The 22,173-nt window shown below is 36.4% G+C and overlaps 1 protein-coding gene across 2 annotated transcripts in view; it reads left to right on the forward strand.

Annotated features, from left to right (window-relative positions):
* LOC119085124 (RNA-binding protein fusilli) overlaps nucleotides 1-22,173 on the forward strand; it is a 62,637-nt gene that overhangs the window by 32,465 nt on the left and 7,999 nt on the right. The window contains exons 5-12 of one of the 2 annotated variants that reach the window (XM_037195389.1): nucleotides 2,769-2,858; nucleotides 2,934-2,988; nucleotides 12,163-12,273; nucleotides 14,414-14,684; nucleotides 14,754-14,969; nucleotides 15,144-15,239; nucleotides 15,300-15,446; nucleotides 15,507-15,717. In XM_037195389.1, coding sequence (XP_037051284.1) covers nucleotides 2,769-2,858; nucleotides 2,934-2,988; nucleotides 12,163-12,273; nucleotides 14,414-14,684; nucleotides 14,754-14,969; nucleotides 15,144-15,239; nucleotides 15,300-15,446; nucleotides 15,507-15,717 — 1,197 coding nt within the window. Of the gene's footprint in view, nucleotides 1-2,768; nucleotides 2,859-2,933; nucleotides 2,989-12,162; nucleotides 12,274-14,413; nucleotides 14,685-14,753; nucleotides 14,970-15,143; nucleotides 15,240-15,299; nucleotides 15,447-15,506; nucleotides 17,096-22,173 lie in introns of those variants that run through there. The other variant, XM_037195390.1, reaches the window with a different exon arrangement.

Below are 22,173 nucleotides of genomic sequence, written 5' to 3' on the forward strand. Positions count from 1 at the left end.
GCGTTCAAAAGTGAAGACATGCCAGAGGGTACCGTCAACAGTTTTTCGGCAATAACTCAAGAAAAAATTATTTCAAATTGTTGTATTGTTGTACGAATGTCGGCCTTGGAAAGACCTACAGGTAGAGTACACGCACCGCTTGGTGCTAGTAGATCCACAAGAGTTATGACTAAAAATATAGTGAATGTTCGGAGAGTCCGCCTTCTCTGCAGCTTCGATGTTCCACTAAACTGAGTATGGTGTGTTGTAGCTGGCCTCTTCCACTATCGTTCCACATATAAATGAACCCAGTACTTTTGTGCTGCAAGCCTACAGAAGTCTTGGAAAAAAAAGTTGGTGCCAAAATGTAGATTTTTTCCTTCTTTCTGAGGGCCCAACTGCTGGAACAGAACCTGGAATGGTACTACAGCAGTCATTTTTTATCGTCTACTATTCTTTTACCTTATCAATAGCAAAACGCTTCGCTATGTCGCGAATATATGTCGTTAAAACAGATTCACTATTAGTAATATCAAGAGAACAATTATTAAACTTTTCTAGGAGCATTTAAGTCAAATAAAGTGTTAGCGTTTAGCACATGACCTCAGGACTCCGGAACAGTAATTAGTTTTTCAATCGGACCAATATTTGCTACGTGACAGGAGTTTGGAAAACCGTTTGCTCCCACTTGATCATATCGTGTTTCCAAACTCCTGTCAAACTGCAGAGAAGGCGGACTCTCCGAACATTCACTATATTTTTAGTCATAACTCTTGTGGATCTACTAGCACCAAGCGGTGCGTGTACTCTACCTGTAGGTCTTCCCAAGGCCGACATTCGTACAACATTACAACAATTTGAAATAATTTTTTCTTTAGTTATTGTCGAAAAACTGTTTTCGGTACCCTCTGACATGTCTTCACTGCTGAACGCTTTTCACAGAAAACAAATTTTTTTTTTTAAGTAAAAGTGAAAGATACGTGTTCCCCTGAATTGAAAGACGAATTCAACGAGCTATCACTCATTAAAATCGGAGACCGCTTGTTTCCCAATCACCTGAAGATTCGACGATATCACACTTAAAACATACCGAGTTTAAACTTAGAAATATACTGCCTAACGTCGAGTGACTCAAATTGCACTCTCAACATATTTTTAACCGTATACCGCTAAGACTTCGATTATGTTATATCAACAACCAAATACCGCATTAGTTACGCTCTTTTTCATTTCGATCGTTCAACATGAGTGTAGATGTACACTGCACGCTCGTTTTAGTTTTATAATGTTACTAAAAGAACCTTTCAGTGTGTGGAAGAAGTACCGTGTTTATACCAATGTCGTGAAATGATTTCTACCGGCTATCAGCTGGTTGAAGATGGATTGTTTACATCAGATGTGATCAGTGTGGACATGATTCGCGATCATTTTCAATCAATGTATTTAACTGACCGAATGCAGGTTCAAATTCAGAATCTAGTTTTCCGGTTTCTCACATTGACTGTAAACGCAGTCATTATACCTCTTTTGCATACCACCGATACCACTAATTAAATTGCGGGGATTTACATACCAAGTGTGCCAGAAAATAGCTCTATCCGAGGATAGTGTCGACTTCTTTTTACCAAAAGTACATTAGAGGCATTCGGACGTTTTTTCTGTAGAATTTAGGCTGGGATTGCTTATATTTCTCGTGGAATAGTTGCGAGTTGTAGCCCAAACCAGGCTAACGAAAATGCCTAAAATCAACCATCCACAACAGATACTCACACAAAATTTCATGCAAAGGGGCGGAATCACGAGAAAAATTCCGAAATTCGGTACCAAGGCAGAAAAATTGCAGGAACTCATTCGAAGGAAATATTTTGTTCATTACTACGACTATAATATGACCATTTGACTAAAATTTTCGGCAGTTTTGACCGACAGATTTTCATTGCGAATTTTTCCGCAGAAGAAAGCCAAAGTCGGAAATCGACCTTGCAGAGCAAAATCGATGGAAACAAAAGTATTTTCCACAAAAAAAATTGAATTTTATTTTTAACTCAATTCAATTACAGTTTCGCTGTTGTCTTAGGTGCTTCTTTCAAAATTGCACAGGTGTGCACAGAGAGTTTGCGTAAGCCGTCTATCTCTACTGTAGTTTCAGGTGATAATGTGCACAATAATTCATTTCATGCTTATTTACATCCTACATATGTCTACAAATTGTTTCAAGATCTGCGTCACACATTCTTGATGGTATCGGATAGTAGACTGTAGAAACAAAAGGATTTTTGAGTGGAATGTCGTGCCTTGGTAACTTATAATTATATGTCACATGAACGTCAGATATGTTGAGAAATCTAATTTGACAAAAAAAACGTTCTGCGGTGAGAGAATCATTTCAAGGCATCAATTGTATTGGATGAAATATTTCACATTTGAATTGCATTGATTATCATCGTGAGCAATGTGAGTTTCGTACGTTCGCTTTGTTTATGTTTTTTTAATTTAATGAGGACGTTTTGTCTGCGAGATAGATGCTCTGGCTGGTTTGCGGTTATTTTTGTTCATTAAAAACTAAATTCTAATAAACTTGAAGACGTTGTATGTCGTAAGGTCTAACAAACTTATTAATTTGTGTCGTTTCTGTGTCAAACAAAAAAAATAAATTGGGAAAAGCAATTTCCAATCGTTTCGTAAATTGAATCGTCTCTTACGACCTGTTGAGTAATACAGTCCAGTATTTTAACAACAGGTGTTTCAACAAAGTAAACCTCACTCACAATTAACGTTTAAAATTTCAGAATTCGACCTTCCAACTTATCAAGAAGCTGAGTTCTACATAAAGGAATCACGAGACATGATAACACTAATTCAGGCAATGATTTCAACAGGTATGTACGACTATATGAACATCATTATGGGGGATTGTTTTTAATCAACTGAAATTCGTTTGTATTCGGAAAAAGGTCACAAATTTGAATCGACAGAGACGATAAATATAACGCTAGAACCTGGTATTTGGTAAGTCATTTAATTAAAGTAATAAGTAATAAGTAAGGTGACTGTTTCTTAATGAGAATTAGGACTTGTATCGGGTTCGAATTGACCTGTTTCAAAATTCAAGTTGACCCGAAACCGATTTCAACCCGAACCTGAACTAAGATTTGAGGTTCCACTCGATTTTGACCTCAACCTAAATTTTCGAATTCGGGTTCAACCCGACCCGAGTCTGAAGTGGCTTGACCCGAATCTGACAAAATGATGGACAAATTTGGGTAACCCGAAATGTTTACACCAGAAATCACAAATTTTTATGGAAAATTTGGGTTACCCGGACTTGACCTGATCCATCCTGAAAATCAGGAAAAGTTCAGGTTCGGGCTTATGTCAAGTTCGGGTCAAAATCCGCCCATTTAAATGTTTGCGATTTTATTTTCTCGAAAATGTTTTTCTTGATTCTCCAAAATTGTCACAAGCCCGATCCATGTGTATGTACATGGTGTAACCGTTCATTTTCGAGGTCTTGAAAAATAAATTCAATCGTCTTTCTAGTGAGCTCGACCACGGCCTTGGTAAACAGGTCAACTTTCGGTTGAAATATCAGGTTTCATTTGACGTTCACTTGATGTGCGTTTTTACCTCGTAGATACATGAACAACGGAAAGCAATACATTCATTTACATCCACACTTGAAAGGACGACCGAATTTATTTTAAAACTCTGAAATTGACCTGTTCCGAGCCGTACGTACGCCGTCACGTGCTATTAAGTAATTAGTCTGAAAACATCATTCCACAAAAATGATAGAAGAAACTCTACCGAATCAAGTGTGCTAGGCCGTCCAATTCTACTCATCGAACATATGGAATATTTCCATTCAAAAAAGAAGCCGCTCAGCTTTGACAAGGTCAAAGAAAAGTTTTGGAAACCCTTTGAAGTGGAACGAATTGTAGATGAAAATAAAACAGATGGCATTAGTACATTGTGGTATGATTACGATGACAACTGAAAATTTGTCAAGCATTTTTCCGGTATTTTTCTCGAACTATGTAATCATAGAAGATAAGTAATAAGTAAACATAATAAATGGAGGTACGATACACCATTCGATAGCAAAATATGCAATTGATACGAAGCATTTTCCTTCATATATCAGACTTTATACAAGTACTAATTAACCTGTTAAGTTCTTACGCCATTTATATATACAATTTTAAAGCCAGTAATTAAAGCCATTCTGTACGCAATGAAATAAATTCGAATAAAGAAAAAAAAAAATTAGGTTCTACGTGTAACATAAAAATTATATTTAACTTGCACTGCGATTCGATTAAATCTGCATGAAAATTGCGTGATTTATGAAATTACTGCGCGAATTTAATATTTATTTGCAAATTTTTATTTTTAAATCATGCAAGGTAACAAACAAAATTAATAATTAATTCGATGCAAATCGTGTATTGCGAAAACAATACATTTAACTACCATGCACAGTAAGTAGCGAATTTATGTATTAGATTAGTAAACTGTTGCAGAATTGCATTTCAAATCGGCCTATAACTGACTAGACCTAAAAACCGACTGGACAGTGTCATCGTTTTGTTGTCTGTGCTTTTGCTTAAGTAGCAAAGCTTTTGAATTTTCATTAGGGCTGTTGAATAATAATGTATAAGAAAGAGTCATGATGATAACTGGTTAGTTACATTTCCTCGATTTTATAGATTTTAGCGAATTTTTAGCGAAAATTGTCGAACGGAATGTTGATAATTTTCAGTACAGTCAGAGCAGTGAAATTGAAGCATTTAGCTTCAGCTGATCCACACATACCAACAAAACCGTTTATACGGCGTTTAAGTAGAGCGAGATGGAAAATCAACTCGGGGTCTGCTGTCATCGATAATACAAAAGAATCTGACAGCAGACCCCGACATGGAACAATAGGTTGTCATTTCGCCATCTCTCTCACTTAAACACTCTATACTTGTTTATATGGTAGAAGCTGCTTAATGGTCGTTATAAAGACGTACAAGCAGTTTTGATTGTGTGTGTGTGTGTGTGTATCAGCTGAAAAACAGCTGAAGCAAATTAATGCTGAAATTTCGCTGCCATTAATTGTAAACAAAATTTGCTAATTTAGATCAAATTAACGCAGTCGAATTTTATTCCAATTGAATTAGAGTGTACCATTGACGACGGTTTGTCTGTCAAAATCTGGAAGTGAAATAGTGAGTAGGAGACGCAGTACCATGCAGTACTTAGTTGTTCACCGAGGCGAAAAAAGTTAAAAATTTCATTTTGTGAGACAATGAAATTTCAAACTTTTTGCCCGAGATCAACACAACTTTCTTCCAGAGGTCAACATAACTTTACTAGAAGGGCATGAAGTTTCAGAAGGAGAAAAAATAGTGATTTTCTCACCTCAACTAAAAATTTGAGAGGATTTCTATTAAAAATAATTTTTCCAGGTGACTTGTGGCCCTCGCTACGCCTTTGGTCACAAACAAGACCTTCGAAATGAAATTTTCAACTTCTTTTCCCTTGGTAAACAAATAATTATTTCCAGATTTTTAAACACGTAAACAGACGGTATTATCGGGTCTATTACTCCCATCGATCAAAAGCGAAGTATTTTTAATCTGTTGATTTAAAATCTTGTACTTCATTTTCTTTACTCGTATTTTACTGTATAAAAGACCATATTACCCAGCGCTTGTCATTATTTTTGTCGTCGTTATCGATTACAGATGAATACTATTCATTGAATAGTCATAAGTGACAGGTTAAAACCACTACAGGTGCTGATTTTCCGAGAATTCTCCGATTTCAAGTTGGATTCTATCAAGTTTTTAAAAAAGAAAACATCCAACGCATGAATCAACACTGAGAAAAAAGATTACGTCTGACACGTATAAAGTGTGGTAAGGAAGTTATACGCCAGACACGTATGCGTGCTAACGTACGACACGTATTATTATACATACGTCTAGTATAAAATACGAGTGGCATGTTTCTTACCTTAGTCATCGTATATTATACAATGACTATGTATGGAACTTCGTGTCGTGTGTATGTACGCATACATGACTGGTGTATAACTACCTTACCACACTTTATACGTGTCAGACGTAATCTTTTTTCTCAGTGAATGTAATCTACAATGTGAATGGCGCTCAAGCAACGTAAATATGAAACGTTTCAAAAATCAGGTCAGGTTGTTTTCAACCTGGAGTCAGACTACCTGATCCGGACTTATCCTGAACCCGATTGGTTTAATCTCAGCCTGACCTGAATTTAATCAGAAATCTGATTCGTCCTTACGAATAATTACCGGACATGACCTAACATTTGCCATTTTACTTTCTAATTAAAATTTACCTCAAGCCATGTCAGGTTCGATCAGGTCACGTCAGGTCAACGGTAAATAAGGTCAGGCTCAGGTAATTTTAATAACAATAAACCTGAGCCTGATCTGAATCTTTTCAGTTCGACTGTTTCAGGCTCAAATCAGGACAAAATCGACCTGGACATCTTGGACATCTTATTAAAAATAATTTGTGGACACGATTCCAATAATCTGCATAATCGCTCCTCTTGGCACTAATATTAGTCAAAAGATCTGTCGAGGAATCGGTAGCACCCTTCCAAGGTAGCAGTCAAACTCTATGGTACCATATCTTGAGGGTTCACCGACACATCAACGTTGTTGAATAGCCGGTCTTTTCATTAACACAATCTCAATTATCGAGCAGGAAACACAAAATTGATATTGATTCATCGACGGTTTTATCGGTGGAGATGTCGATAAGAATTCGAACGTGTACGTGTACATTTGATTGGTACACTTCAACGATTACGCGACATGTCCAGCTGTTTCGTGGATTGACCGTTTTGATGCAAATTGTTTGTTCGTGGCTAGTTTTCAAGGAAATATTTTCTGAATTTCTGAATTGCAATTAAATTCAAGAAAACTCAGAGATTAGTTAGACTGGACAGGACAGTGGGTCTGCTGTTTTATTCGCAGTTATTACGATCCACATCACTTCCCATCTCCGACTGTGTTTGATCACACAATGTTACATTTACTCAATTTATTATTATTTGCACCTTAGTGCAACAGACTTGAAAAATGTGTCAAATCATCTACGACTATGTTGGACTATCAGCCAGTCATCATCAGCGAACAATTGCCAATATTTGGTTTAAGATTTACTTCTCAGTCGCACGATTAATCCACAAAGAAAACACTGAATCGAAAACAAATACAACTTTGACTCTGACAACCTCTCGGGACAGAAGTATAAAAATGTCTTATCATTCCAATATTAATAAGAAACCTCAATAAGTGTAGTATTAATATTTGAGTATATTTATATGGAAAACATAAACTGTGTGTATTGAATGATAGCTGATAAAACAGCGTGTTAAAATTTCATTTCATTTCATTTTTAACCGACCAAACAAGATAACATAAATAATTTTATTGTGTGCGACTGGGTGATGATGTTGTGTGTGCGCGGGTTCGAAGAGATGAACCTCGTAGATACAATTTCTCACTTTGAAACATTTGATATTATTTTCCGTATCAGAATGTATGCCATTGGATCCTCGAATTTCTTCCGAGTATTAATTTTGAAATCGTCGTCTTGGGGTTAAAGTTCGCTGATTAGACATTTTATCGAATTAGTTTCTGGGAAAATATTTCGAAATACCGAGCATCATGGTTACATGACAACATATTCACTATGTTTTGAGATTATTTGGAGTTCCATTCATTTTCACATTCTTCTAGTAAAATGCAGCATACGGCTTCCTCCACCAAGGAGGAGGCCATTCTGTCATAAACATTTCTTATAAAATTTTCGATTAAAATACAAAAAAATTACATAAAATCGAACTGACTCTCTATCATTTGAGTCTTGTGTCTTATCCTCTTATCAATGATTAATGACATGTAAAAACGCCTGATAAACAATAATATAACCGAAGATCAATCAGTATTATTGCATGTTATAAGCAACATCAAAATCAAATAATAAGAAACAGAAATATTTTCGTTATCTTCGTAGAAAATAAACACCGAAATCCAGTGGCGTTGTTGTCGTATACACAGTCTATTTACTATAAATGGTATGAGATAAGACAGAAAACCGTTGATCGTTGGTGAATGGGAACAGTCAGCGTAAATGTAATTTGAAGCGCCCCTTCTTAAAGTTTGAAATGCTTACTAGTGCAACAAGTGTTTAGAATCTAATCTCTGACGTACTAAATCTACTTTTTTCAATCGATTGATTGTCTTCTGTTGTTGTTTTATGTGAGCAGTCACAGCTTAACCCGTGTTGAATGACTTTTCACGCTATTCTCAAAATTGGTGTTAAATCAATCAGTGATTTTCAAAGATTCTAAGCTAGAATGGAAAGACTTTCTGAAGAAAATAGTATCTCATCAAGGTCGAAGGGAAGCTATGCCCACTTTTTTCAGTGGTGTCAGCAGTTTTAAATCTTTAATAACTCGAGAACAGCACATTTTTATTGAGGGAAATGTATGACTGACCCCCAACAGACTCCCAATATTGGAGAAGAGCACATAGTTGACTTAATAGAACGTATATATTTCGAGTATTTCATGATTGAAATGTACTGGCAACACTGAAAAAATTGGACGTCGATTATGGACAGTTCCTTATAGCCGAATGGGCAAATGCCCGTGGCGCCCGAAGTGGAGCAGAAAAAAATGGCGCCCAAGGTCCCAAAAAAAAAATTTAGCTTTTCCAATTGCCCGATGGCGCCCAAAAGCTAAAAGCGTCACTGTTCCTTATAGTGGCATTTTGTCAAAGGCCACTAAATTCAATTGGTACAAACCAAACACCTTCCGTACGCAATTTGTATGGGGGCTCATTCGTAAATGATGTTTGCTTTTTCAAGTGCTTCTGGAGTCCGATGTGTGTTCTACCCCCCAATAAGGTGGTCTACTTAGCAGCACTGTAAATAGCGCCCGCCATTTATGAATAATCCCTTTAAGGATGAATTCAGTAAGATCGAATCAAATACCCTTCATTCTTCAAGCTTTCTCTAAGATTTCTCTCAAAATTTATACAAAAATTACTCTAAGCTTTACTGTCATGTTGGTGGGTCATTTTTACAAATTATATGCATGCCTCGTTGAGAGAGAAGTTGCTTGACAAAACCGTACAATTCATACATTTTCGAATTTTTTACCAGTCCGTCCTCAAGTTTCCAGAGTGGTCTAAAATCCGTAATTTTTCCCGTGCGTTGTGAAACCAGCGTTACAATAGTACCACTCTTTTAGTTCCACTTTTTTCCGTAAAAAGGAAAGTGGAACTAAAAAAGTGAAACTATTGTAACGCTGCATATATGCGGCGTGAAGATAGTTCCACTTTTTCCTTTTACGAAAAAAGTGGAACTAAAAGAGTGGTACTATTGTAACGCTGGTCGTTGTGAATGACCCCTTTAGCATTGTCCACGTTTCTGTAGCCCTATCTGAAACGTTTTAAAAGTGATTCATTGAAGAACATTATCTTCAGCTCTATTTAGCCTAGCAGTACCATGCGTAATGTATGCTAGCTTCTTGATATCAATGTACTGATGTATACCTGCACTCGATACAGTAATAATATATTGAACGAAATATATGTACGTACGTACGTTGTATTCAAGCATGTCTAAGGGGCCAATTCTTATCAGTATTTGCTTACGAACTTTTGAATAGCTTTTTCAAATATATATTTTTATGGTCGTCAAGAACAGTACGAGCATATAATATACATGTGAACATTGACTGTAATTGTATATTGCTGATTCGATTACATGCCGTTACACAGGGTGAAAAGTGAAGTAACTTTGGTCAAATGTTCGTAAAACATGGGTTCAGTTAAGCATTACAATTCAGTGTGAAAATGAAACAAAAGATTGAATTAGTTATTTGCATCACTTGGATTGAAACCACGAAATTACAGTATACGTTTTCGTCTCGACGAAACTTATTCTCTCGGTATACGAATTCACAGATATAATGTGTTCTCACTGAGCAGACCTTGAAAACAGGTCTAGGGATATAGATGATGTTTTACTCGCATGCGACCTGTTTTGAATTGATGTATACGAAGGCGGAGCTAACTCTCTCACTTTCTTTTGCTCTTTTTGTTTTTTCTGTTTTTCGTATCATAAAGCGTAGAAAATTGTGTTAATCATATGAAGAGAACACACTCAATCACAGTACAAACATCAAAACCAAATATAATACACACCGTTCAAGGTTGAACTTGAATGTATAGAAGAAGAATGAGAATAAAAACGAAACCGAAAATACGCGATATAAAGCCGAACGAGTTGATCGTTCGATGTGCATCACACTACTCGTTGATACGGAGAGTAAGCTCCGCCTTCCTATCAAATTTCTCTCTTTGACGAATAACATAAACAAACTCCACCATTAAGGAAAACATCGCCTGGATCCCTAGACCTGTTTGCAAGGTCTGCTAAGAGAGAGCTAAAAAAGTGTGGTTTCCGATAGCTTTTGACGCGTGTGTTTTCATGGTTTGGCGAGTGTAAATGAATTTTTGCACCGAATCAATGCTGCAAAATACTCAATTCATAATTGTATTGATCACACTGTGAACACAATTAATATAGAACGAAATGGTCATCTAACTATTTATATACAATTTTGAAATAAAAAAAAACTTTTTGTCATTTGCTTGTATTGGTTCACAGTTCACACAATTCCATTTTATGTTCAGTTTGGAAATTTGTGTGTTTGTATGGTTTTCGATTTTCGAATCTTTTTCAGTTAGATTTTGATTATCAATTGAGGACGAAGTCTAGTGTAAACGGATGGATCAACAATAATAGTTCATTGTTTTACAAACATTTCGATATCACAGTTCGTATAACAAGCAATACAATAGTGAATTTTATACAAATTCACCTGCAAGCAGTGTGATAGCATAATTAAAGTGCACAGTTCCTCTATATCGAATCAAATTTTATTGCTTAGTTGCATACAGTTAATGTGCTTGACATAGCAAATTCGGAAAAAAAGTGCCGCAGGTGGCTTTTATAAGCATTAACAATTGAAGTCGATTGTTTGTTTGGAACTAACAATACTTGAAAGACAAAACCGAACGGTACAATAACTCGTCTCTGATAAGAATTTTGACAGCGTGTCAACATCGGTGTCATCTATCTATTCAATGTAAGGATGAACCAGGATACGTTTTCTGTAACAAATTAATAACTGAACTTCGAACTCGAACGCTGTGAAGTTATATATTGTTCTTTAAGTGTTCGAAAGTATATTTTGTTCCGACGGCAAGGTTCGCATTGTGATAAGCCATTGAAAATGTATGTGAAACTAAACGAGCACGTTTCTCATCTCATAGTAGTTTTTGATGAGTGACAAGTTTCATGTGTTCGGATGAAGATATTTTTCATATGTACGGCTTGATTTAACCTATTTTCTCCACTCAATAGGCCATGTTATGTTTTCATGTGTCGGTAATTTTCTCGGGTTATCGGCCCCTTACATGAAAAGTTGTACAAGCATCTGTTGTGGACGGTTTATTTAAGCAACTTTCGTTTGCTGCCCTCACTTCGTTCGGACTACAATAAGCGAAATCGCCTAAGATATATCGTCTACAATAGATACGTAAATAAAACTATTGTTGATGCTTTGGCGAATGACATTTCTAGTGATAAAAGTACAGCACTTTCTTTCCCGTGGGGAGAAAATAGAACTTTTCTCACTTGAACTGTCACTTTGTTTATGTTTTCAAAAGTGGTATGGTGAATTGATATTCTTTATTTCGTGGATAAAAACGGTAAATCACACCTCAAACATATGAGAAACCTTAAGTAACTTTACGTTCACTTCTGAGAGAAATAGTCAATTCCAACTTGAGCGACATTGCGGCTCTCTCTTCGGTCTGGCCACAAATTCCGCCATTGTTGCAATTTCATATTTTTTTCCTCTCGGTAAACAAATAACTATTTTTTGTGTTTGACATGTCCTGCAACACAGTACCTAAATTAGTGAAGATAATGACACACTTGGGGGCATCTAGTGTCAGGCCCGTGGCATCTAAGGAGGCATTCTTTTGATTTGACGAATTTAAACGAAAAGAAAGTGAATGAATCTGTGGACCTAACTGTTGTTTCTCTTCTTAAATTTCATTTTTAGCTCAATAGACGAAGAAATTGATGGACAGTGTATAGTCAGAGCGCGAGGACTTCCATGGCAGAGTAGCGATCAAGATATTGCGAAATTTTTTCGAGGACTCAATGTGGCAAAGTAAGTTGATGATTTTCTTTATTCTAAATATTTTAATTTGTTCTTGAAATTATCACGACAAAACATAAAACAACGTTGTCGACGCTAGACGTTTAATATATAGATCGAAATTCAATATCACGAATTGTTTTTTTTTGCTATTACATACAAGTCTATGTGTAGCATATTGTAATATATGCGACGGGCAAGCACTTTGAAATCGTCATGATTTACGTGCAACTATTGCAATAACGTAATCACAATTGTAACACATTTTTTTGAGGAAATGCCATTCGGGTTTTTTTTCATGTCGCGTTGTTTTTATATGCCTATTACGTGTCTTTGTTTATTGCATTGATAACAACAGGTCGGGAGGTGCAATGTACAATAATATTTGCAATCAACGTGGTAGAACACAGTCTTTTCGTAATAAAGTTTTTCACTTTGGCTTAAATCCATTTTACATTGTACACATGATAAGAAAACCTCATGAATAATTCGGTTACAAACACTCGGTCTTATGCATAAGATACATTTTTAGAATTCTATCAAAATTGAATATTTTTTTATTGTGAGATGATGTCGTTCGGTTTTATCTTTAGCTACACATTAATGATAATCTCCGCCGAGTAGTTGTAGACAACCAATTTTTGGTGTTAACAATACATAATCTAATCTTGCTTGGAACAGAAATCACTGTAAATTTACAGCGATTAAAATGTTAGGCGATATAAATAACAGTAGAACTGGTGCTTGTTCACTAAAACAATTTTTTTTTTTAAAGAATTTTCTGATCTTTAAAAAAATTGATAATTTGACGAGTTTTTTCTTGACTTTTTCCTCAGCACGTACATTTTACGTGAATTTTTTACTTGGAAACTTAATCGAGAGGTTTTTAGCCGCTAAAGTGATTTTTGAGACCTTTGAAACGGTGAGGGAGAGTAGACTCTCTTCTAAAAGAAAGTCTTTAACAATTGTAGGTGGATTAAGATTACCGAAAACTCAATGTATGATTCATTGATATTGATTCATCCTAGTGGTTGATCCTACATATGAGATATTATTCGTGTTGTAGGAGCGTCATTCTTTGACCAGTTGTCTTGAGTCACGTCTGGTCAAAGAATGTAAAGACGTGATGAACGAACTTGATAATCTTAACCGTGTGACCGTATCTGGGTACCAGGGCATAGTGGGATTCTTCGGAATGAAAAGCCTGATGAGATTGCCAATCTAAAATCGGATTTTATAGGACTGGATCCGAAGCTCGGACTATCAAAGGAAGCTAAGAAAACTCTGGCTGCACAATGACTGCTACAAGAACATCAACAACTATGGACAGCTTTCCAAAGAGAAATTCACACAAAGCTATTCCGACCTGTTGTGTCGAAATCCTGGAGTAATGAACTTCTTAAACTAACGAGATCGGAAATAAGACAAGTCGTTGGTGCGTCTTCGGTCGTCTTAGCATGTGCATCGACCCTATCTGTTCTTGTGGTCGGGAGACACTGATATACATATCCTTAGGAACTGTGCACTTTACAGTAAAGTTTACACCAATATCAGGTGTCGCACCTTCAGGTATTATGAACTGCAAGATGAGGATGTACCATCATTAGCTGGCGAATGCTTTAATGACGTCTTATCGAAAACAGGGAAATTTCCCTGATATAAGTAGTAAGGTCATGGGACTAGGGAACAAAGAATCTTTGATCTGGGTTCCCCAAAACACTAATGTAATCTAGGAGTGTATAACAATTGGAAAAAGGTCAGACTTCCGTTCGAAGTCAGGTCCGTGACTAACGAAATTTTCGATGAGTCAAAGGTCTCGGTCTCGGTTACAGGGAGCGATTTTCCAGGAAATGGAAATATTGTGAGTCTCAGAGAATTAATTAGTTCTTACAATGCACTGAGATCGAGATGGATTAAGGAAGAAATAATAAATCTTACGAACACTAACTGACACATCTTATTTTCATGCTTCGGGGCCGAAAATGAGGACAATTTTTCAAATTTTCTCGGGTTTTCTGCCCTTTGCATGAAAATTCACATGTGTACCTGTTTGGGACGTGTAGCCCTCCAGTGATATGTGATCGTGATCAGCGATAATCGATAACTTGTGGCTGTACCCATTGTAATCGCAACATTTTGTTTCTCATTGCAGAGGTGGTGTAGCTTTGTGTTTGTCAGCGCAAGGTCGTCGTAACGGCGAAGCTTTAGTTAGATTTATGTCACAAGAACATAGAGATATGGCATTAAAGAGACATAAACATCACATCGGCAATCGATACATTGAAGTTTATCGGGCATCTGGTGAAGATTTTCTTAACGTGGCTGGTGGCGCTCACAATGAAGCGCAAGCCTTTTTGTCGAAAGGTGCGCAGGTGATAATTCGAATGCGTGGCTTACCCTATGACTGTACTGCTAAGCAAGTGGTAAGTTTTAACTGTTAGAAATGGAACGTACCGTCGGACAGGGTCGCTAATGTTTCACTCAATGTCTAGCTGGATTTTTTTGCTACTGGTAGCGAACCGTGCAATGTTTTAGATGGTGTGGATGGCATTTTGTTTGTTAAGAAACCGGACGGGCGATCGACTGGTGATGCTTTTGTACTTTTTGCAAATGAATCTGACTCGTCTAAGGCCTTGTCACGCCATAGAGAGTCGATTGGACAACGTTACATCGAGCTATTTAGATCGACAACTGCTGAAGTACAACAGGTTAGTTGATGTTTTTGTATAACCAGTTCCTTGGATTCGGTTGAGTTTATTTCTTCCATAACTAAAATGCAAACATTTAAAGTGGATTGTCGTTGGTGAGAGGATATTTGAATTGCAATTTCTGTGCCATAACCTTGTTTTACTGTAAATGTGACAAATTTTTGAATTTTCAAGGTGTTGAATCGATCAATGGATCCAAAGACTTACGAACCCGCACAGCCACCTCTCATAACACAAATACAACCCGTACAAATGCCACTTTTACCACAAGTAAGTCCGACGATACTCTAAAGGTTGCCAAGTGCAAAATTTACCCGACCACAATTTCAGCATGTTATCACAAGCGGAACATCGAAAAGCTGTATCCGATTACGTGGACTTCCGTATGAAGCCCGAGTGGAACACATTTTACATTTCTTGGCCGATTTTGCTAACAACATCATCTACCAAGGTGTACACATGGTGTACAATGCTCAAGTACAAATCGAAATGAAATACGCGCCAGCATCCAGGCTCATTCCTTTCACTCATTTCCAGGGTCAGCCTAGCGGTGAAGCATTTATTCAAATGGACTCCGAAGAATCAGCCCGTGCGTCAGCTCAATTAAAGCACAACAAGTACATGATATTTGGCAAAAAGTACCGTTACATCGAGGTCTTCCAATGTTCCGGTGACGATATGAATTTGGTGCTAAACGGTGGTCTGCACTCGCCATCGAATCCAACAAAACCTGCATTATTATCACCCGGTATGTTAACACAAGCTCAACAAGCCGCATCACCACCATCTTCCTCGGGTATTCCAATGGGTATTCCTCCTCCACTAACCCTTTCCATTCCACCGCCCAATCCTGCTCTACTAGCACAACAGCAAGCCCAATTCATAGCCCAACAAAATTTACTCGCTCGTCAGCAAGCAGCTGCAGCAGCGGCTGCAGCCGCTCAATCGGAACAGCAATATTATCTGCCGAATTTACCTTTGCTTCCCCATCCGCCGGCCCAGCAAAGTCACTCATTTCCTTCGTATTCGTATGCGCCGCAATTCGTTTTTATGCCGCGTTCGCATCATCCGCAATTTCCACTCGGTCTGATGCCACATCCGATGACTCAGCCGGCCTATTCATTGGCTTCGGCTCTTCCGCCACCCACAATGACACCGGCTGTAACGGTTACGCCACAATTGACAACGAGCATTAAACGGTCGTACGAAAGTGCCTTTCAGCATGATCCGTCGGCGGGAGTTAGTGCACCGAAAAGACACTTTATGCGACCGCCGCCCCCACAAAGCTTCTATTCACCATTCTATCCGCCAACAATGTGAGTTGATTTGTTACGAGAATAAATTTCTGTTAAATTGGCAAATTATCGTTGTGAATTAAATGAGGAGAAGAAAAAACAAAACGAAAATGATACAAGGGGCAATTAACGCAATATATATTCTAATTTAGCGCAATTCAACGCGTACTTTAATAAGTTTAAATAATTATTTCAATTGTTTTTTTGTAACTCAATTTATAGTTAGATTTTCTATATTATACACCTACCTGGAACAGAAATAATATATTTTTATTTATGCGCTGAGCTATTATAATTTAATCGTGACTATTATATACTTATATAGAGACTCTTGCTTCTTAGACACATTCAACGATTCTTCTTTTTTTTCCCTTCCAATGTGAAGTGAGTTTTATTGAATTTTTCCATTGAATTATAATATTTGATTTTATTGATTACAATTACAATTTAACTTTCACGCGATATTTTCTTTCCTCTCTCTCTCTCTCTCATCCACTCATTCTCTCTCTATCCCTCAGTTTTAGTATCATGACAATGAATTTTAGGTTTAAATTTTATAAAATTCTTTATTATCTTGTAAAACTAACATTTTTCTACACACACAGTCAATAGACTAGACGAACAGGCACATTATATTGTAAGAGAGATACATTCCCACATGCCCTACATTTCTTAGCAATAACATTGTAATGCCTGGAGTTGTGATAAGATTGTTCTTCCTTTGACAAGCCGAATTTGAAGCGTTTTAGATGAAAAATGTGATTCAATTTATCGATCTATGAATTTGGGCTTGCTGTCCCGTTTGACCACAGTAATATTCTTTTACGTGTACGTGACGCAAAATGCATTTAAATTATCATTCGCTAGAAAATATCCTGAGTTTCTGAATTATAAAGAAAAAAAGAAATATTTTCCCGCGATCGGGTTCGTTCCGCTCGGATTTCGGAACTTGACTGGCGAAATTAATAAATTTTAAGACAATTCAAAATCCATCCTTTTTTATATGGCATTAAAAGCAGCTATTAGATTAGTTCACTTAATTTTGGTTCAAATTTTACCGATTTAAAGACTAACAGCGAAATTGAGTAACGGCAAGATCATTTTTCTGGGGAAGTGGAAATGTCAGTTAAAAGTGTGAATATGAACGACAACTTACTCTGGAACGTCCAGTGATAGTATCTTATCCTACGAAAACAGTATAGCCGCTATACTGTAGCGTATTTTATGTGCAAAAAATGGTCCAAGACGAACCCGACCTCTGGTTCGACCTGAAGGAGAATAACCTGACCTGACCTGGCAGGTTTTATGTAAAAAAATTGTCATTTTACATTTTACAAAAATTTACCTCCGGTCAAGTCAGGTTGTCAGGTTAAATCACGTCAGGTCAATGTTGAATCAGGTCTTGTCGGGTTTGGTTAATTTTAATGGGAAAGCTAACTTAAAACGTTTTAGGTCGACTATATAGTAGCATTTCAGAAAAAATAACTTATTCGTTAGAATAACGTTGTAGCAACGTTGTCACAACGGTTGTGCAACCGTTGTTGCCCGGTTATAGTTTAACCTACGTCAATTAACCGTTGGATAACAGTTAAACAACGAAAAAGTTAAAAATTTAAGGTAGAGCAACTATAATTTTTATCTCCTGCAAGCTGATATTTCATACATTACGCGTTTCTGCATATAAACAGAAACACATACATAACCACAGCCTATACGATTGGATAATTCACACATAACCCACCTAGGGTAAATTTACTTTCCATCTACATATTTGAAAAAAAAAAAAAAACGCCGAACGGCGGAAGCGAACACGGGACCAGCAGCATATCAACCAAACATGCTGACCACTACGCCAACAAATCACATAACGCGATGCAATTGGTGTCGGTAGTGGTTCGTTAGTCACTTCTACATCGATCAAGTAATCAGAGTAGTCGGAATGATGTTATTTGAACGAAATGTTTAGGTGGATAGTATATGTGTGTGAGTAAGTAAATAAAGGATTCTCTGTATGATGTTTTTTTTGTTGTGAATGCGTTTTAAAACAACATGCTTAATTAATTAATTTTAAATCCAAATTTTTGTGGTTATTTCGCTAATGTATGAAATATCAGCTTGCAGGAGATAAAACATTGTTCTACCTTGGTGTATATTTCTCGAATCACTTCTTATGTACAATTGTATATACACTCGCTGGCGCTCGTTATATACAATTGTACATACGAAGTTATTCTCGAAATATACACCAAGGTAGAAAATGTACTATTAACTTTTTCGTTGTTTAACGGTTATCCAACGGTTAATTGACGTAGGTTAAACTATAACCGGGCAACAACGGTTGCACAACCGTTGTGACAACGTTGCTACAACGTTATTTTAACGAATAAGTTATTTTTTCTGAAATGCTACTTGGGATTCCAGGTTCAGGTCATGTCAAAATCGACACATTCCGAACCTTCATAAAAATTAGATAATTCGTGAATTTGGCTTATGCAGACTAGAAATCGAAGGTGGAAACAGAGGCTGTTGCCACACAATTTCTGTTAGCATGGGCTCAATCCATTTAAAAGTGGAAAATCTTGTAGCGTGGGCAACAAATTTCTCGGTTCCTGCTAGTCCTACAGCTCTTTGATGTTCTACAAAGTTGTAGGGAATAGCTAACTTAGTAACAAAACTGGGGCCTGACATTTTTTTAGCTTCTAAATTTCTCGAGATATTAGTAAAAGTTCACAGCTTTGTTGCCCACGCTACCGTGGATTGAGCATTTCATTCACAGATTTCGCAAAGTTTTCTTCTTTGCCAGACCACTGTTTCTAGCAGGAACATAGGAAATATTCGAAGGCTGATGAAATCACAGAAGGAACTGTGTTTCTCTCGAAAAGATAGATGACTTCGTGAATAAGACTTTATTCATAGAAAATTGAGCCTGATGCGCAAGTTCTTTGCACTTGAATAGCATGGTCTATTTTTTGGGAAACATTTTTCCAAATTTTATCAGTTTATTTATCTAATTTTTCCATTTTTCCAAATGTAAGAAAATTGAGAAAATTTGGAAAAACGTTTCCCCTAAAGTAGTCCCAACAATAGTAACACTTGTCCTGATTGACATCTTACTTCAACTATATGGGAAGAAAATTAAAATTGTGTCTGTTGCATCAGATACAAACATTTTGAAGGTTCTGTGAAAACCATTATGTGTCGAGTCGCGACAAGAGTAGTGAGTAGTTGTTCATATTCTGAATGAACCTAGGAAATTTTCCATTGGTTTTTGATATCGAAATATTCGTGCTGTACATATCCACTTCCCTTTATTTTGTCTGCGCTCATCGATATAAATTATAGGGAGTAAACAAACATTCCACAATTCATTGCAAATAACAAGCTTGGAACGATTTTATTTTCCTTTCTTTTCGGACGATCCGTTTTGTTTAACACCACCAAATTAATCGAAAGGAAAATCAAATTTTCAAAGGTGTTGGGGAACATTTTTTATTATAAATAATTGATGGTGAAACATTAAAATGAGAAAAAAGAAAACGAAAATTGCAACAATTAAACGAATCATTTCATTGATCATTCCATTTGTTTTTATTATTATTATAGAGGAACGTTTTTTACACAAAACATATTTTTTTTAGCTTTAGAATTACATATTATGATGGTCTATTAATTAATGTCTTTCTTCTTTGTTTTTTTGATTGTTGTTGAACATTTAGTTTTTAATTTTTACCTTTTTCTCCCTTCTTTTTTTATATTTTGTATTTGAATTATAAAATTTATTGAATTGATATTGTGAAAAAATGGTCATGTTTTGGGGAACACAGAAATGGAAAATGTTATTCAGAAAATTATCTGATTTTTGAAGTGGTCGCCTGTCCGCATATTTGTAACAATTCATAGTTTCCTTCATTTCACGCCTTTCGAATCAATGCTGAGGGATTCTTTTGAAAAACCGAATCTTGAAATCGGACGCATTTTCCATTAGACTTTTTCATATGTGCCTAGTTTGGTATTGGTCCCTAGAACTTAAAATTACTTTCAAAAAACTTCTTCGAAGCTTGTGTGGCTAAAGTGTGATACAATATAAGCACTTTAACATTTCAACTTCACATAATTCATCGTAGATGCTACCAAACTTCCGTAAGCTCTACTTTTCCTGAAAGAACATGCAATTACCTTTCATATGACACCCCACACGACCATGAACGTTTCGTGTAACTCGGGAAATATCTGTAAGAAAAGTGTAAGTTTTCAGTCTTTTTTCGGTTGAAAACGTCAACTGCACATATCTCAGTGTGGATGAATTTTAAACCCAACAAGACCCTATTCGTCCCGAAAGTACATGCAATTACCTTTCTAATGACACCCTACACAACCTTGTACGGCTCGTGTAACTGGAGAAATTTTTGTAAGAAAAGTGTAAGTTCATGGTTTTTGATCACCTCACACTAGCCACACAAGCTTCGAAATTTTTTTTTTTTAAAGTAGTTTTAGGTTCTAAGGACCAATACCAATCTAGGCACATATAAAAAACTCCAATGGAAAATGCGTCCGATGTCAAGATTCTGTTTTTCAAAAGAATCCCTTTGCTGACAAAATACTTGTCTAATGCAACACTTTTACTTTAGAGTCACAACAAAAGTCGAAATACAAACGCGTAATTTTCGACAAATTCAAATTCAATTTTGCTGTTACTATGCATGCACATTCGGACGTATCATAATATTCTACTCATGTGGTAGCTTATGCGTATTGAATAGACTTTCGGAATTATCGTTGTGACCTAACGTTTCCTCTGGTCATTAACATTATATCAGAAGCACCTATGGAAAATTTGATGTTTAGGTCTTGCTCACATTGAACCCAAGACATTGGACTTTGGACATGGGAGAATAGAGAGAATTTTAGAAGATTATTTCCAATTCATGTTCACAAGCATTGTGCACCTAAGGCAAATTTGATGTTTAGGTCTTTTTCACATTGAACCCAAGACATTGGACTTTGGATATGGGAGAATAGAGAGAATTTTAGAAGATTATTTCCAATTCATGTTCACAAGCATTGTGCACCTAAGGCAAATTTGATGTTTAGGTCTTTTTCACATTGAACCCAAGACATTGGACTTTGGACATGGGAGAATAGAGAGAATTTTAGAAGATTATTTCCAATTCATGTTCACAAGCATTGTGCACCTAAGGCAAATTTGATGTTTAGGTCTTTTTCACATTGAACCCAAGACATTGGACTTTGGATATGGGAGAATAGAGAGAATTTTAGAAGATTATTTCCAATTCATGTTCACAAGCATTGTGCACCTAAGGCAAATTTGATGTTTAGGTCTTTTTCACATTGAACCCAAGACATTGGACTTTGGACATGGGAGAATAGAGAGAATTTTAGAAGATTATTTCCAATTCATGTTCACAAGCATTGTGCACCTAAGGCAAATTTGATGTTTAGGTCTTTTTCACATTGAACCCAAGACATTGGACTTTGGACATGGGAGAATAGAGAGAATTTTAGAAGATTATTTCCAATTCATGTTCACAAGCATTGTGACACAAGGTGGTGCTTCACAAGCTTGAATTCTTAGACATTTCTACTTTATAACAATTTCAAATGACGAAAATGTATTTAATTGAGCTTCCGATTGAATAATTGTCTCTCTGTCTCTCAACCAGGTTCTATTTTTTAGAAAACATTTTACCTCATTTTTCTAAATTTTCAAGATTTTTCTTACATTTTTTTGAAATTTTCATGAGTGCTGCCGCATTTTTCGGACAGAATATACTAAATCTGAATAAATGGATCTAAGTGGGACTAAATTGGCCTAAATCATATGGTATTTAGGTGAACTAAATTCAAGCCAGACATCCGAGAGTGGGACTAGTCCCATTTAGTCCCATACG

Source organism: Bradysia coprophila, unplaced genomic scaffold, assembly GCF_014529535.1.
Source record: "Bradysia coprophila strain Holo2 unplaced genomic scaffold, BU_Bcop_v1 contig_94, whole genome shotgun sequence".
Classification (NCBI taxonomy): domain Eukaryota; kingdom Metazoa; phylum Arthropoda; class Insecta; order Diptera; family Sciaridae; genus Bradysia; species Bradysia coprophila.